General features: G+C 35.0%; 1 protein-coding gene across 2 annotated transcripts; it reads right to left on the bottom strand.

Moving 5' to 3' along the window:
- Positions 1 to 1,617: 1,617 nt before the first annotated feature.
- Positions 1,618 to 14,072, bottom strand: POK1 (phragmoplast orienting kinesin 1). Of its 2 annotated transcripts, none has more exons than XM_085738731.1 (34): positions 13,572 to 14,072; positions 13,336 to 13,491; positions 13,028 to 13,111; positions 12,813 to 12,932; positions 12,584 to 12,697; positions 12,401 to 12,493; positions 12,123 to 12,283; positions 11,964 to 12,038; positions 11,738 to 11,825; positions 11,576 to 11,634; positions 11,419 to 11,482; positions 11,193 to 11,258; positions 10,924 to 11,106; positions 10,668 to 10,772; positions 10,269 to 10,504; positions 10,114 to 10,183; positions 9,952 to 10,005; positions 9,807 to 9,865; positions 9,292 to 9,358; positions 9,143 to 9,202; positions 7,052 to 8,747; positions 6,854 to 6,927; positions 5,467 to 6,771; positions 5,267 to 5,374; positions 4,963 to 5,123; positions 4,554 to 4,641; positions 4,381 to 4,455; positions 3,989 to 4,228; positions 3,310 to 3,408; positions 3,147 to 3,221; positions 3,010 to 3,068; positions 2,368 to 2,479; positions 2,157 to 2,264; positions 1,618 to 2,059 (listed from the first exon to the last, which is right to left on the bottom strand). In XM_085738731.1, the coding sequence occupies exons 1-34, from the start codon at positions 14,043 to 14,045 to the stop codon at positions 1,928 to 1,930; spliced, it is 6,720 nt and encodes a 2,239-aa protein (XP_085594857.1). In that variant the 5' UTR covers positions 14,046 to 14,072; the 3' UTR covers positions 1,618 to 1,927. The 2 variants fall into 2 exon arrangements, with proteins under 2 accessions (XP_085594857.1, XP_085594858.1); XM_085738732.1 differs by having other exon boundaries at positions 10,945 to 11,106.
- Positions 14,073 to 15,026: the final 954 nt, after the last annotated feature.

Below are 15,026 nucleotides of genomic sequence, written 5' to 3'. Positions count from 1 at the left end.
AGGCTTAAATGTGTCATTACTAGTCCCTGCAGTTATATCATTTTTTGGGTTTAGTCCCTGCGCTTTTTTTTGTTTGGTTTTAGTCCTTGCACTTTAGAACAAATTTGGTTTTGGTCCTTGCAGTTAGTTAGCCGTTAAAAAAAATGTTAAAATTAACTGAGTGCCACGTGGCCCAATTGTTACATGCCATGTGGCACAACATAAAGAAATATTTACAAATTTAATTAAATCAAATAAAACAATTGTTTTATAATTTATAATTACTTTTTGTGTTACGGTTCTCTTGTGTTACGGTTCTGTAGCATTATCATTCCATCGCAACAGCATTGTTGATGTTTTTCTTCTTCACTGTCACCACCTTTATTGTCAATATTATTGTACGTGTTAAGAAGGAATTCCAGTTTGCACATAAACGCCAATCGAAGGTTTTGTGAAAGGGGAAAAATGGAAACTAGGGTTTTCAATTGAATGCGAATCAATCTCATGGTCGTGAAATTGATAGCGAAATTGACTTTGAAATTTGTCTTCAGAGCTCGATTAAGTTCTGTCTTCATAGTCCAGTTGAAAGATGAAATTTTGTGGTTCAATTCAATGATAAAATTTGCTAAGAAGAAATGGTGGTTGTGTGTCATATTCTGGTACAATGCACTACAAACAGAGGCATGATTCACGAACACCAAACCTTGAACAAGAGTAATCTATATCTGGTACAATACACTACAAACAGAGGCACGATTCACGAACACCAAACCTTGAACAAGAGTAATCTATAATTGTATTGTAACAAGAAAGGGGGATAGGACTGATATTTAATTTTTTTAATTTTTTTATTATTTTTCATTTTTCTAGAATTTTTTAATATTTTTTAATTATTTTTTTCATTTATTTAATTTAAAAATTGATTTTTTCGATTTTTTATTTTTTTAATTAATTAATTACACACGTGGCATGCCACGTATGCGTTGACTTGGTCAAAATTGACCAAAAGGACCAAATATACAAAGGGGCTAAAACATAGGGGACCAAAATTGTAGTTTTCAAACTTAGGGGGCCAAAATCGCAACTTTTTGAAAGATAGGGGGCCAAAGTTGCACTTTAGCGTTTATAATTCTGTTGTAAGAGCATAAATGGTGATGGTGATGATATGGGATTGAAGGAGATGATGAACAGCAAGCTCTAATAATAATAACAAAACAAACTTATAAAACAATTGTTTTAGTTGATTTAATTAAATTTTTAAATATTTCTTTTTGCTGTGCCACATGGCATGTAATGATTGGGCCACGTGGCACTAAGTTAATTTTGACATTTTTTTTAACGGCTAATTAACGGCAAGGACCAAAACCAAATTTTTTCCAAAGTGCAAGGATTAAAACCAAACAAAAAAAAGCGCAGGGACTAAACCCAAAAAATGGTGTAACTGCAGGGACTAATGACACATTTAAGTCAAAAAAAAATTGTGATTAGATCCCTAAACTGTTTTATTTTTTTTATTTTTTTTTCAATTAGGTTGTTATATTTAGAGACCTTTAGTCAATGGTTGGTCAACTCTGATGTGGTGTATTGCATGTCACAAATCAATGTCAACCTATTTATTTGAAGAAAAAAAAAAACAGTATATATAAACTGCTCGCTGCACTAGAAGTGCCATGAATAGACAAAATGTGTCAACGCCAATGAGATCAAAATTACAACCCAACCAATGAATGAAACGCAAAAACACCACACTAGATTTTACATATGTTTGTCTTCAAGAACCCTATCAAGAACAGAAGGATCTGAGAAAACCAGGAAACCAAAGCCCGTAGGTTTACCAGTGTTCTTGCCAAAGGTGTTACAATGATCAATCAATTATACAGATGGAGGGTGTCTGTACATTTTACATTAAAAAATGTTGGCTCAGCCGCAAAAAAAAAAAAGTGGTTGTTTAGCCGTGCAAACTATCACCAGAAGATTTGCGGTACTGAGTAAGCTCTTCGTTCACACGAGCAAGAAGTCTTTCAGACTGGGACAACCTCTTGGTAAATCTGACATTACCCAAATTTTGAGATCCCTTATCCTGTAATCCACAAAATAAAATGCTCGTAACTGAGAAGGAAAGTTTCATTTTAAAATGATAAAGTAGACCCTACTAAAGATAGAAAATGTAAGTAGACCTTAGTCTTTGATGATTGTGGGACATGTTGAGAATTTCGTGTCCCAACTAGTGTTTTAACCATGTCGTCCAATTCTGCAATCTTCCTCATCAGATTGGTCTTGTCCATCTACAACAATTGACAGGAAAAAAATCATAAACAGATTGATTTTTTTTTTAATTCTTATATAGTAAAAACCAGATCATAGTGATGTGTTGCTCCCTAGTAGTACCTTCAGCATTTCATTTTGTGCAGAAAGCAACTGATCTCGCTCTTGGAGTTGTTGCACTGCTATCTGAGTAGCAAGCATATCTGCCTCTTTAGTTTTCAGGTTCGATATGCAGCTGAGTCACAAATTAAATGTGGTTAGAATAGAAATGAAATTTGAGTTCAATTTCAGAGTATTAAGTCGTTCTAAATCTTGAAATTAGCATGGATGCAGATTTCAGAATTTAAACATTAAATAACCGAAAATTTGGAATGTTCAATTTGGAATGTAACTTAACATATAAGACATCCCTAATATGTTGAAATGTATAGTTGGAATTCGGAAGAATCTCTTATTTGATCAATAGCTCATAACTCCATGCTCGTGCTTGATTTAGGGCTTATTAATATATTTTGCCATTTAAAAAAGAAAATAACTCATAACGCCATTCTTGATGGTAAAAAAAAGCTCTATATCTCTTTTAAGATCACTCAACCAGTTTAATATGAACTTGAATCAAATATGAAATATCATATGCTCAAGAGGAGTTTAAATATGTTAAAGAACTTGTAAATCATGAGCTATTCCAAATTAAGAAAATTTATTAGAAAGCATAATCAAGAATGGATAACGGAGCAGTCAGACATGGTTTCCAAGCATACTAACCTCTCTCTTTCTTCAATGAGATCATTAATATGCTGTCTAAGGTCAAGATTCTCTTTTTCCTAATGATAAAGAAATGGCAATTAAGTTAAACATCTTATAAAATTTACAGCACACTATAATTTTTTAGCATAGAGTACCTTTGCAAAGAACTCTTCTCTCTGATGATGAGCTTCCTCCACTAATTTCACGATTTGGTTTTGGTCTATCAAATTCTGGAACATACCAGAAGCAACAAAAATGCAAGCAATGAGAAATTGCAACCATGAAATTTCACAATATAAAAATAAATCTGAAACTTACCGCATAGTTGGTAATGTCCAATTTGACACCAAGAAGGTCCCGAATCACATCATGAGCCATGCTTTCAGTAGCAGCCAACCTTGTTTGTAGCATGCAAACCTGATCCAATATAAATTTAGACATTTAGTCCATTATGCGTTTGTTTAATAATTACTGTGATGATAATTCTCAGCATTATTATAGATGGAATATATATGAAAAGTAGTTTTGTTATTCTGACACCTTAAATTTTGACCCGGGCCTACACCTAAATTACTGGCTAAATCCGCTCTTAGACCATGAGCCACCACCACTAGTATCAGAAGGTTGCTTAGAAAATCATGATGGTTTCTAACCAAATTTAAAAAAAAAGGTTAAAACATTGTAAGCCAGATGTAAAATTCAGGTGTAAAGTCTCTTCAAAAAAAAAAAATTCAGGTGTAAAGAAACATTTTCCTTTGAACAAATATCCAACATAAAACAAATGGAGATTTAGGTTTGGATGAATGGCAAATAAACCAGATCTGAGAAGTAGATTCTTGAGGCCATCACTTTTATATTTTCTTCATATATCAACTAAAATCCTTCTATCCATCGTATGAAAATGAAACTAATGTATCATCTGAAAATGATACTAATATATACTCTCCTAGGATATTAAGTTCTACACATGGGATAGAGACTATAAAAGGTTAAATACCTCCTTTTGCCGGCTAGCTGCAAGTGCTTCTAGTTCTTGCACACGGAGCCTTGCCACTGACAATTCTTGATCTTTCTCCTGATTCATCTGCTGAACCAGATTTGAAATGCATCTGAATGGTGAGCCAGAACCTCTAGTCCTTGTTGGCATTTTCTCCATTTTCTCTGATGTTGGTGCCATGGATGTTGAATATGACATATCTGTTTTCACTTCACGGAACATTGACTCCAGGCACTTGTACTAATAAGAAGGATTGGGAAGCAAACGACATCTCAACGTAAGAATAACATGATACATATTTTGGTTTTTCAAATAAAAAATTGTTAATCAAACTTGATCTTAGCGTAATGTGAAAACTATTTAATAAAACCTGAACTTGTATTGGTGCGTACCTTCTGCTGGTACTGCAATGTTTGGGCTTCAGCATGCAGTACAATTTCAGAGATGTACTCTTTGCACTTTTTAATCTTCCAAAATATAAACAAAATATTAGGCAAAAAAAACAAGAAGTCCAAGTTAATTGATTTTTTTTTTAAAAAAAAAAAATAGAGGTAGAGAAGAATACCTCCTGATCTTTCTCTGCATTTTCATTTTCAAGAAGCTTTATCTGTATTTGTGCCTCATGAAGTTCCAGTACTTTGCTGGGTAGTTGCCTACATCAGGGGTTTTTATGTGATGGACAACAGAGAAATCAAATCAGAAATCAATTACAATAACAATAACAACAGTAGAAAGCCCTTTTACAAATAAATTGGGCCTGTTGTTACATGAATTAAATTAGATAATAGAAACCATACATAGAAAATAATTTTGCAAACATGTAGTGTAAAAATTATTAGCACTAATCTAATTTTGAAACTCTGCATCATTGGACTTATCAAGTTTTCATCAGAGTTAAATTATTTCAATGTTAACATTTGCATTTGGTCAAAATTAAACTATAATACAAATCAAGGAAAGGTGGCAGCTCCAACCTAGATTTCTTCTCTCCAGTTTGAACACTCATGCTTTCTGAATATGAGTTTTGGGGTAAATTCTCAACTAACAGTATCCTCTCTTTCAAAGCTTGGAGTTCCGATTTTAGTGAATCGCTAATTGAACGATGTCTTTCTACCTCCTCATCCATTTCATACACCTATGAGCAATGCAATACAGTAAGGAAAAAGCAAAGACATAAAAGATTTGTATGATTAACCTTTTGAGCCATTTCAAACGACAAGCCTGTATTGTACTGACATTGACATTGAACATGAAAAATATTGCCCAATTTCAACTAACCTTTTTCTCTAAAACATTAATGGTAGATTCAAGTTCCTCAACAGAATGTTCCAAAATCTTGACCTCCTCTTCCTTTCGCTCTGCGAAGAGCTTACTAGACTCTGACTCCTACAATTGAGATTTCAGTTTCATAAAAGATGGTTCCAACAATAATAATAATTAGAAACTAGAAGCGATCACAATAATCAACATAAAGATACCTGACGAGCTTCCATGGCAATAGCTTCCTTTTCATCAACCAAGGAATGAGTCATCTCAAGCTTATCATTCAAGATATGAATTTCTTCATGAAGTTGGTCTCTCTCCATAATCACCTGATTTAGTTCATCCTCAATGTTTTGAAACAAGGAAAGTGATTGGTTTTCCAATGAAGCTGTCAAATTAGCAATTTCTTTTTCCAAGCCTTTAATCACCTCTTTATGCTCATCCAATTGCTCTTCAGCTTCAGTTTTGTTGGCATATAATTCTTTTAAAATATCCCTTAACTCCTCATTTTGATCAACAAAATTTTCAATTGATTCTTTAGCAAGCTCAAGCTCATAATTTGATCTAGTCAAGGCCTTTGCAGTGTCAGCAAGAGAAGCTTCAAGTTTTTTGTTTTGAACCAATATATCGTCAAGCTGACTTGATTTAATCTCTAGCTCATACCGAGCTTGGCTTAGAGAAAATATTAACTTCTCAATCTGATCCTTAATTTCCTTACTGTTAGAAGTTGATTCCTGCAACAGTGTGAAGTCAAAAAGCAAACCCTCTAATAACTCTTGTTTCCTCTCTAACTCCTTTTTAAGAGCCATGTTTTCATAAAATACTTTAACATTGGGAAGGTCTGGTTCCTCTTGCACGTTTTGGATTAACAGATGATGGTGATCTATTGTCCCAATACCTTCATTAACTATACTAGGGACAGGTTCTGCAATACTTGAGCAAGATTTTGGCAAATTATGCAATTCCCTTTGCCTGGCTGATTGCAAGTCATGGTCTACACTATAATTAGCAAATTGACTGACAAGCTCTGTTAAACAGCAACTGTACAGAGCAAAAGATTCAAAACCTACATCCACGGTCTGAGAGCAAATATCTTCTACTGATGACCTGAAGCTGTTCATAAAGTGTAGTATCTCCTCCCCCATCAGAAAAACATCAGAATATATTACCTTGAATTTCTTCTCCACATCGGTTTTCATTTGTAAAAAACAATCTTCTAGCGTGGAAATTGTATTTGTCATCTCTATCAAGCTGAAATTGATGTGGTCCTTCAGTAATTGATTCGCTTCCTCTGTATGGTGTAGTGAATATTTAAGCTTTTGAATCTCTTCTGCCATGCTTGCTCTCTCGATTGTCAAGTTTTCACCAGCCTGCTTCCACAGAGCAGTTAATTGTTTTGAATCTTCAAATGCCTTTGTCAAAGCATGTAGTGTAAGATCTGCTTCCTTCACTGCTGCATGAGCTTCCATAAACTTGGTTAAGAAGCGGTCGTCAGGCTTAATATCCCTATAGTCAAACACCTGAATCATAGACATGGAATTAAAGAACATAAGAGACATGATTATGTTCCTGTCCAGTAAAAACCGTGATGATTGTACATACCTCTGTTTCGCTCTCATAGCCAGCTTCATCTTTCTGCATCATCAACCATGAAGATGGAGCCATCTTTTCCAGTTCTGTCATTTATCATGGCATGATTTAGAATTTAGAATTAAATTTCAGATGACTAAGTACAGATGGATGTGCATATCAAAAAATGTAATTTATGGAAACATGGAAGTAGTAGTAACAAAATGATACCTTTCGGGTAAGAACATGATCCACCATCCAGATTTGTGAGAAGTGAAGACAGACAATTATAGAGTCTTTGGAAACCATCATACGTGTCATTTAATTCTCTCCTCAGACAAAACCTTGTTGCTTCATTGTAGATTGGCCTTCTCATGAACTCTGCTGAATGTGATGAACTGGAAGCATCGTTTGATTGAATTATAACGCCTCTTTCAGAATTTAGATGAACCTGTTTTTCAGTTATTTCTCCAGTTGCGAGTCCAAGTGACTTGCTACCAGAAGCAACACTCTCAGTTTCAGTTGATAAATCAGAGACAGAAGAACTATCGGTGCTCAATTCATCAGCATCTATGAAATCTTCATCTGCCAATTGAAATCTTGACACATCTACGTCTTTTCTAATACAGTTCGCTATGATGTTCAATCTTTTATTCATTACAACAAGTTGCTCTTTAATCTGATGCAGGGTGTGGTGTTGGTTTGCAAACACTTGGCAGTTGTCTGCATTTGATGTCAAGGAGTCAACTTTATAACCGTCAGAACTAATATGATGCATCTTTAAATCCCTTATTTCTTTCCTCATATCCTTTGTTTCTTTGACTATGTCTTGAATAAAATCCCTATAAGCTGAAAAAAGACCCAGGGCACCAGTTTGGAAACCTGCTGTCTGCATTTCTGTATCTACAAAACTGGTTTTTACAGCATTCTCCATCTCCAACACTTCTAGTTTTGTTAACTCAACTTGACTCATAAGATCATTTAGTATTGAATTATATCCAACATCTTGATTCTCAGATGTAGTACAACTTCCCAATCTGCCTTGCATATCTAGATTAGGGATGGAAATGTCTTCAGCGTCATTATTCATGTGAGCAGCATCAAAACAATCAGAAAGCCATTTTGCTACAAGGAATGCAGCGTCGGCTTGTTTAACTGTTTTACAAAGTTGATCGTTTTTATATTTTATTTCATTTTCCAGGGTCCTTATTATATCGGCCTTCTCATTTAGCAGAACTCTTAATTGAAATGCCTCTTCAATGCCACTTTCATTGTCTAAATGTTCAAATGCACTTAAGGTTAAAGTTGCTTCCTTTAAGGAACTTATTTTCAACTCCATTTCCAATGCCATCTTTCGTGCATCCTCCAAGCTGCTTTGTAGTTGATGAATTGTTTCCTCCTTCTCGATATACTTTTTAACAGCCATGCTAACATGTTCGCCAATCCAAGCATTGACCTTCGGAAATGAAGAAGAGATGTTCTGTACTTGGCCACAGGCATCTTTGAGAGATCTAGAGCCTTCAAGAAGGAAGGTTGTCAGTTCCAAGATTGCCTTTTCCCAGTCCAAACAAAGTGACTTCATTTCCTCTTCTTTTGCTGCAACTACATTTCTTAGCTTTGTATTTTCTTGATCAATGGAGTACAGCTTCCCTTCCAACTCTGATTGAATACTGGCAACCTCTTCCTGCAAATGAAGAATTGTGTTGGTTGTTTCCGTCTCAACTTCTTGACAGACACTTTCCATCTGTTGTTTTTGAGATAACTGTAATGCCCATTTCTCCTGATATTGGTCATTAAGTAACCTCACTTCTTTAAGATCCTTGCTCATTCTTTCCAATTTGGCTTCGAGCCCTGTGTTGTTTTTATATTCCCATGTACAGGATGGCATCTCATCTCCAGAATCACTTCCCGCAGATATTGTCTCAGCCTGACAATTTTAGCTGATTATGATAAACTTGATTATAAAAGAAGAAGAAAGCAACTATAAAATAATATAAGAAAACCCCGAAGCACGCAAATGTAATTCACTTCCCTAAAATGATGACCACGAGTGCATGTTAATCCATGTATTGTTCAGGAGGTGGATATATCTAACTATATTTGCATACATTTTGGATAAACTGTTTTATATGCTTTCCAACTTTTATTGCAAACGATGAAATCATGAAATTGTGATTGCTTCTGGTAATACTGAAAACCAAGTACATAATAGATTGAAACTGACATGTTATGCATACAAACGCATTTCTGTGAAAGGTGCTACCATATGTAAAACAGGTCGAGTATGTCATAATCTAAAAATTTGATGGTATTGTTGCTCACCAAGGAACATTTATCTGTTATCAGAAGTTCATCAGGATGCTCAAATGAAGAACGCAAAACCTGTGCGGAAGAAAAGTTATTAAACATGACAGAACCAAGGCTCAACAATGTGTTCACAAGGACGGCGGAATTTCATTAGAAAAACTTACAGAATTAGACTGCACTTGATTGTAGTTCAAATACTTTCGAAGTTCTGCCTGTAATTTGCCGACTTCTCTGTACAAACAACCCACAGGAAAAAGAAAGGAAGAAATGTGTCACCAGTCTAATGTAATAATAGTTTTTGGGAGAACAATAATAGTATCACTATCACCACAACCCATAGTCCCGTAATCTTGATATGGAAAAAATCAAATAAAGAAATTAAATTGGGTTTTAAATTCCCAAACAGTCACACATTAAGTTGTTCCTGTTCACAATAAAGTAAATGTTTTTTCTACTGCAAAGAATTATCCAACGATAACAAACATAAATTATATACAGCGTCAGCAAATTGACATCAAAGCTGTAGCTTAGCATACGTTGTATCCCAGCGCTAGAAGCTTTGTTCGACAATATAAAATAATTGATGAACTGTCGGGAAATTTTCTTACGACAGCATGAACTATAATATTTTTATTAATAGAGGTGAGGATAATAATAATGGTATAAACCAACTGTCTACCTAATCAATTTAGAATTCATATTCTGGCAAACTTCTAATTCCTGTGTGGCATCAATGTCCTGAAAAATCCAAAGCACATAACAAGTGAATATAGGAAATCTCGGTATGCATAACTAATATTGCACGAGTAATAAAAGAAGTTGACCTGATTTTCATTTTTCACGGAGAAAGTAACTTTTTCTTGGAGATGGACCAGGAGCTGCACAAGAAAAACAAAATAGGAAATATCCATAATTGCACTCAACTACATGAGATTTGAGCTTCATCTATCAGTATAGAGTATGACAAATTCTGGAATCAAGCCAACCTGATCGCGCAATTCAGAAAGTTCAGTCAACAATCTTTCCCGCTCTCCATGCTCATGGAAGTTTTGGAATCTGGTAGTAAGCACTGAAGCAAAATGAGTCATTGGCATCCAAGAAGTTATTAGAATTTAAGACATTAACGGACAATGCAACCTACTTTTGTAGTTGTTGCAAAAGTCTATCATTCTCCAAAACAAGTCTGGATGATTCTGAATTCTTATCACTCTTCATTCTATGCAACTGAATCTCCTCTTTTAAAGCCCTATTTTCCTCCATGAGATACTTCTCAGCTGACAGTTGACCATCTACCAACAATTCAAGTTGTTTAATTTTCTCCTCACAATGCCTCAACATAATTGATGTATGTTGAGCATCTTCTTCCTTTTGTTGAACCTACGGAGAATGCGATACAAGTATTTTTAGCTCGTGATATGGGAAAATATTATAACTTATTCACATGACCAACCTATAAATATTTATGGATGCTTCTGAATAACAATTAATGCAAGGCTTAAAAAGATGGAATTCAGAGTTTTTTGACAAAAAAAATGCATACCAAGCATTTCGTGCGATCAATTTCAACATTTAAATCCTGGATTGTAGTCTCGGCCATTTTTTCTCTCCTCAAGGCTCCAACCAAAGCAGCTTTCATGCGTTTGATCTGCCAGATATCACAGCTCTAACTATTAGTGAGACTTATCGTGATGATCATGATTATTGGATAAAAACCCTAGCAAATCTTATACAGTCCATTGTAGGGTAAAGCTCCCTGATAGTGATAACTCACACAACCCATAATACAAGACCCTTACCATTGTTGATATATGACGTACCGCTTTGTTTGGAGTAAGCAGTTTGTGATCTGATGTGGCTCTTTCTCCCATAGAGTCATGTTCTACTGACACTTCGCTCAACCTACAGCTATCAGAATTTGGCTCCAAAGTTGACACCAGTGGTGGAAAAAAATTATTCTTTGTCAGAAAGGATAGTTGACCCTGCTCCAGTTCAGAATATAAGTCAGTCATATGATGTAGTATAGTGTTGGGGAAAATCAACAATTTTGAAACTTTTGATCCAATACCTTCAATTGTTGGATTTGCCACTGCAGTGCACTTATGTCACCAGAAGCATCTTCATTCACTTTTGCCTTTTAATAGCAACAAGGGTAAAATTTAATTAATCTATACATTATGTCAATTAAAAAAAAGGTACTATGTAGCATCCATTTTGGTATGTAATTCTTCCCAAACCACCACCCCACCCACCCAAAGAAAAAACAGGTATCATGCATTGATATAGACTAGTACATTGTTTTGAATGAGCTTGGCTCGCTGGGCAAACTTCAGAGTGCTTAGTGTTTCGTTAGCAGAGCTGCATGGGAAGAATAATCAATATTAAGGATAGAAGAAACAAAAAAGAATGGAAAGGACTGTTTTATAATTTCAAGCAGTGAATTATACACACCAAATGGATGGGCTAACATTTGCAACAATCATTGTTTTAGAGTTTCCACCTAGAGAATCCTGCACATAAATTTTTGGGGAGTATCGTTATGCTACTGTAGAGAATAATGAACTAGATGGTACACAACATTCCTCGCATTTTGTAGAACTTAGTGTATCTTACCTGAAGAAGAAATGTAAGCCTTGAATCTCTGTAGGGAACATGCCTAGGCTTCCCGTGGGCTAAGTCGACCAATGTCATTATGACCAAGCTAAGCACATGGAAAAACAAAATAATGAAATCAACAATTGAACATAACCACAAGTTCTTTCTACTGTTGGTGTATATGAACATTCAACCACAAAATATTGACAGAAAGAAAATCAATAAAAAGGTCCTTGATAGCTACCCGAGAGTTGATAATGATTTATTTATATTTGCAGCTTCTTTCAAGCGTTCACTGTCGGCTCCAGAGCTTTTCTGCCTAGACGAATGTGCAAGTTAGGACATGTTAGGAAAAAGAAAAGCAACAGTATATAAAGATTTTGATCCTAAAATTTGTAGTTACCTTTCAGAACCAGCCAGATCTACCAAATTTAACCTTGCAAACCTAAAGTGAGTCATAGAATCTTTCTCCCATTGGCTTTCAATAATGCAAGTGAAAACACTGTGAGATCGACTGCTCTCACAGTTCATATGAGTTGCAGCCACCTTTCTATTTGCAGTGCCCTGTTATATTTTGTAGGAGAATAACATCATGGCCAAACATGAGCAAGCTTCAAGCACCGATGCATAAAATATAAAGGTAAGTTCAAATTGCAAATATATTTGACCACAAAATCCCACCTGTTCTAAAAGCCTCAGAACATCATTGACTGTAACCACACTATGTTCAGTAAGGTTGTCAACATATACACCCTTCTTCATATCCTCTCTGAGCTACAAAGAGAATGTTGAATTTAAAATTTGTTAGACACAAAGCAATAACAACTATTGCAATCAAAATAGATACAGGAAATTGTGGATTACTTGGAGATTTGTTGATGAAGGTTCTAGAAGATCAGTTATTTGCTCATTGTATATCTCCAAAAAGGAACATTTGCAAGTGTATTTCAATCTACAATCTTTCATGTTTTCTTCTTCCTATGTAAAAGATAAAAATAGCAATAACAATGACTTAGAAACCGCATTAAATTAAATAAAATAAAATTGAAAAGAACGTGCTATTAACATGGAAACATTGTTCTAAGTATCACACCTCTTTAATCCTCATAAATAAATAGTCAAAAACTCTTGGTGTTATCCCACTATCTTCATCCAGACACCCTTGTGTTTCTTTGATCTCACCCATCATGGTATATGTTTTTCCGCTACCTGTCTGCAAAAATCAGTCGCAACTTCAGCAAAAAAAACACCAATACACAACAACTCGTAGCAAAAGAGCAAGTCAAGAAATCGTCTCCGGTGATATACCTGACCATAAGCAAACATGCAACTGTTGTAACCAGACAAACAATTCTCCACCATGGGCACTCCCGCAACTCTGAACAGATTTTCCTACACCAGTTCACAACCAAAATAAGCATTTGTTTCAACTCAAACCTTTTGTTCAACACGCCAATTTCCCGTGTTGAAATTTCTTTATTTCAAATTTCAAAATTGAACTCACTAAACCTTAATTATTTCCATCTGGCTAAAAATAGCAACTCCAAAAATCACACAAATTTGCATGCAACAACATTAATACAGCAACAAATTAAAATTCGAGATTCGAGATGCACCTGTGATAAGGTTTCACAGGCGATATGATCAAAAGTAAATCTTGTTTCAGGATGACCAAGCCAAACCATGGTTTGTGCACTTTCCTGTTTCAAACACCTTCCATTTCCTTGTGAAAGCTTCTCCATAGTACTCAACGGTCGAATCCTTATCAACACCTAATAAACATAAAACCCTAATTTAACACAAACATAAACTACGATAGAAGAATAAGAAGAAAAAGAAGATAAACACGTACCTGTACATTATGATCCATCCAAAACGAAGGATCATGTTTAAGCTCAAAATGCTGAACTTCCGTTGAAATTATTTCAGTTCCTTTGAGAAATCCTTTTCCTAAGCTCGCTCTGCTACTTCCTCCTCCACCAAGCGAAACTCGTGAAGAATTTCTAGCTGGTGTGCTCTGAGCTGAGTTAGGTTCGGAATGAGGTTTTGGAATCCGAATGGAAGGAGTGTTCCCGAACCTGTCGGAAGAAGAACGAGCGTGTCGATGAAGTTCAGGTTCGTGATACTGAGATGGATCGGGTATGGAATTTAACGGTGTTCGAGGTGGTGGAAAGTTGATTGGGTTTTGAGATTCGAATTCGTTTTCGTTTGTTTCGATTTGAGGGTTTCTTCGATTTCGTGAAGCAGTGGTAGTTGTTGTTGTTGTTGTTGTTGTTGTTTCCTTCTGCATTTTGGAATTACTGCGGGTGGAGTTATTGGGAATCATTGTTAATGGTTGTTAGATTTGAAGAATGAAATATGAAAGAGTACTTGAAATGGTGATGAAGGATGAGGACCCGCTTCATTTCAAATTCCACTTTCATAAATTGTAATTGGGTCCCTCAACCATTTCTTAATATTAATAACTTCACCCCCTAACTCATTTTAAATTTCAAACATCTTACTTTTTAATTTTAACTCAACGGTCCCATTTGTTATTTTTGTTGTGGAGTCTCTCTTCGCTAGCATGTTCTTTCATTATTATGAACAAAAATATGCTTCCTCCGTTCCTTTTTAACGGTCACATTTACAAAAAAAAAGTGTTCATATTTATCTGTCACTTTAACACTTGGTGGATACAATTAGTCAAATATACCCCTAACCTCTCAATTACTACTACCTACACATTAATTGTATACTCCATTATGCTAGGCTAAATTAATTCATGAATTCCAGTGCCATTGTGATCCGTTTTACAAAGGCCACAGATGTTTCTAGAGAACTATTGGCTTAAGATTGGCTCGGTATTAACAAAACAAAAAGTTTGTTTTCGACAAAAAAAATTGGCTTAATATTATTGTTCTATTCCATGGCATTTAGGCTTTCAAAGTGAATAACATGAGCTGCATAAACTGCAAATCAATAAATACATGTGTTGTTATTATGGATTAAATAAGGGTAAATAAGGAAACAAAAGATTGTTTGACATTTGCCTTGGTTATAGTGAGTTGAGTTAAAACGACACATATAGAGGAACAGAGGGAGTAATTTTTAAATTCATTGAATAAGTGAATCTATATATGAACGTTGGTACGTGGTGATGCACTTGGTACGTGGGATCCACATGTTGAAAATTTGAACAAAAGTGGCTTGAAAAATGGTGATTTACTTTCTTTGAAAGGAAAATGATGAATTTTTTTTTAGTTTTTTAAAAATTTTAAATTTATATTTGGTATCGATTTTTTTTAGAGTTGTCTAATATAGACTT

The sequence above is a fragment of the Medicago sativa genome, chromosome 8 (assembly GCF_051527215.1).
Source record: "Medicago sativa cultivar Bolivia chromosome 8, Bolivia_mono, whole genome shotgun sequence".
Taxonomy (NCBI): Eukaryota; Viridiplantae; Streptophyta; class Magnoliopsida; order Fabales; family Fabaceae; genus Medicago; species Medicago sativa.
Note: the sequence above shows the minus strand (reverse complement) of the source record. Positions and strands in the feature narration are given on the sequence as shown.

What these genes read in the sequence shown, in the direction of transcription:
- POK1 (XM_085738731.1), bottom strand. Translation starts at nt 14,045, where the DNA reads ATGATTCCCAATAACTCCACCCGCAGTAATTCCAAAATGCAGAAGGAA. An exon ending in ATCATGTTCTTACCCGAAAG is followed by an intron (nt 6,928 to 7,051) that starts GTATCATTTTGT and finishes GATAAATGACAG; the next exon opens with AACTGGAAAAGATGGCTCCA. An exon ending in CACAAAATGAAATGCTGAAG is followed by an intron (nt 2,265 to 2,367) that starts GTACTACTAGGG and finishes CAATTGTTGTAG; the next exon opens with ATGGACAAGACCAATCTGAT.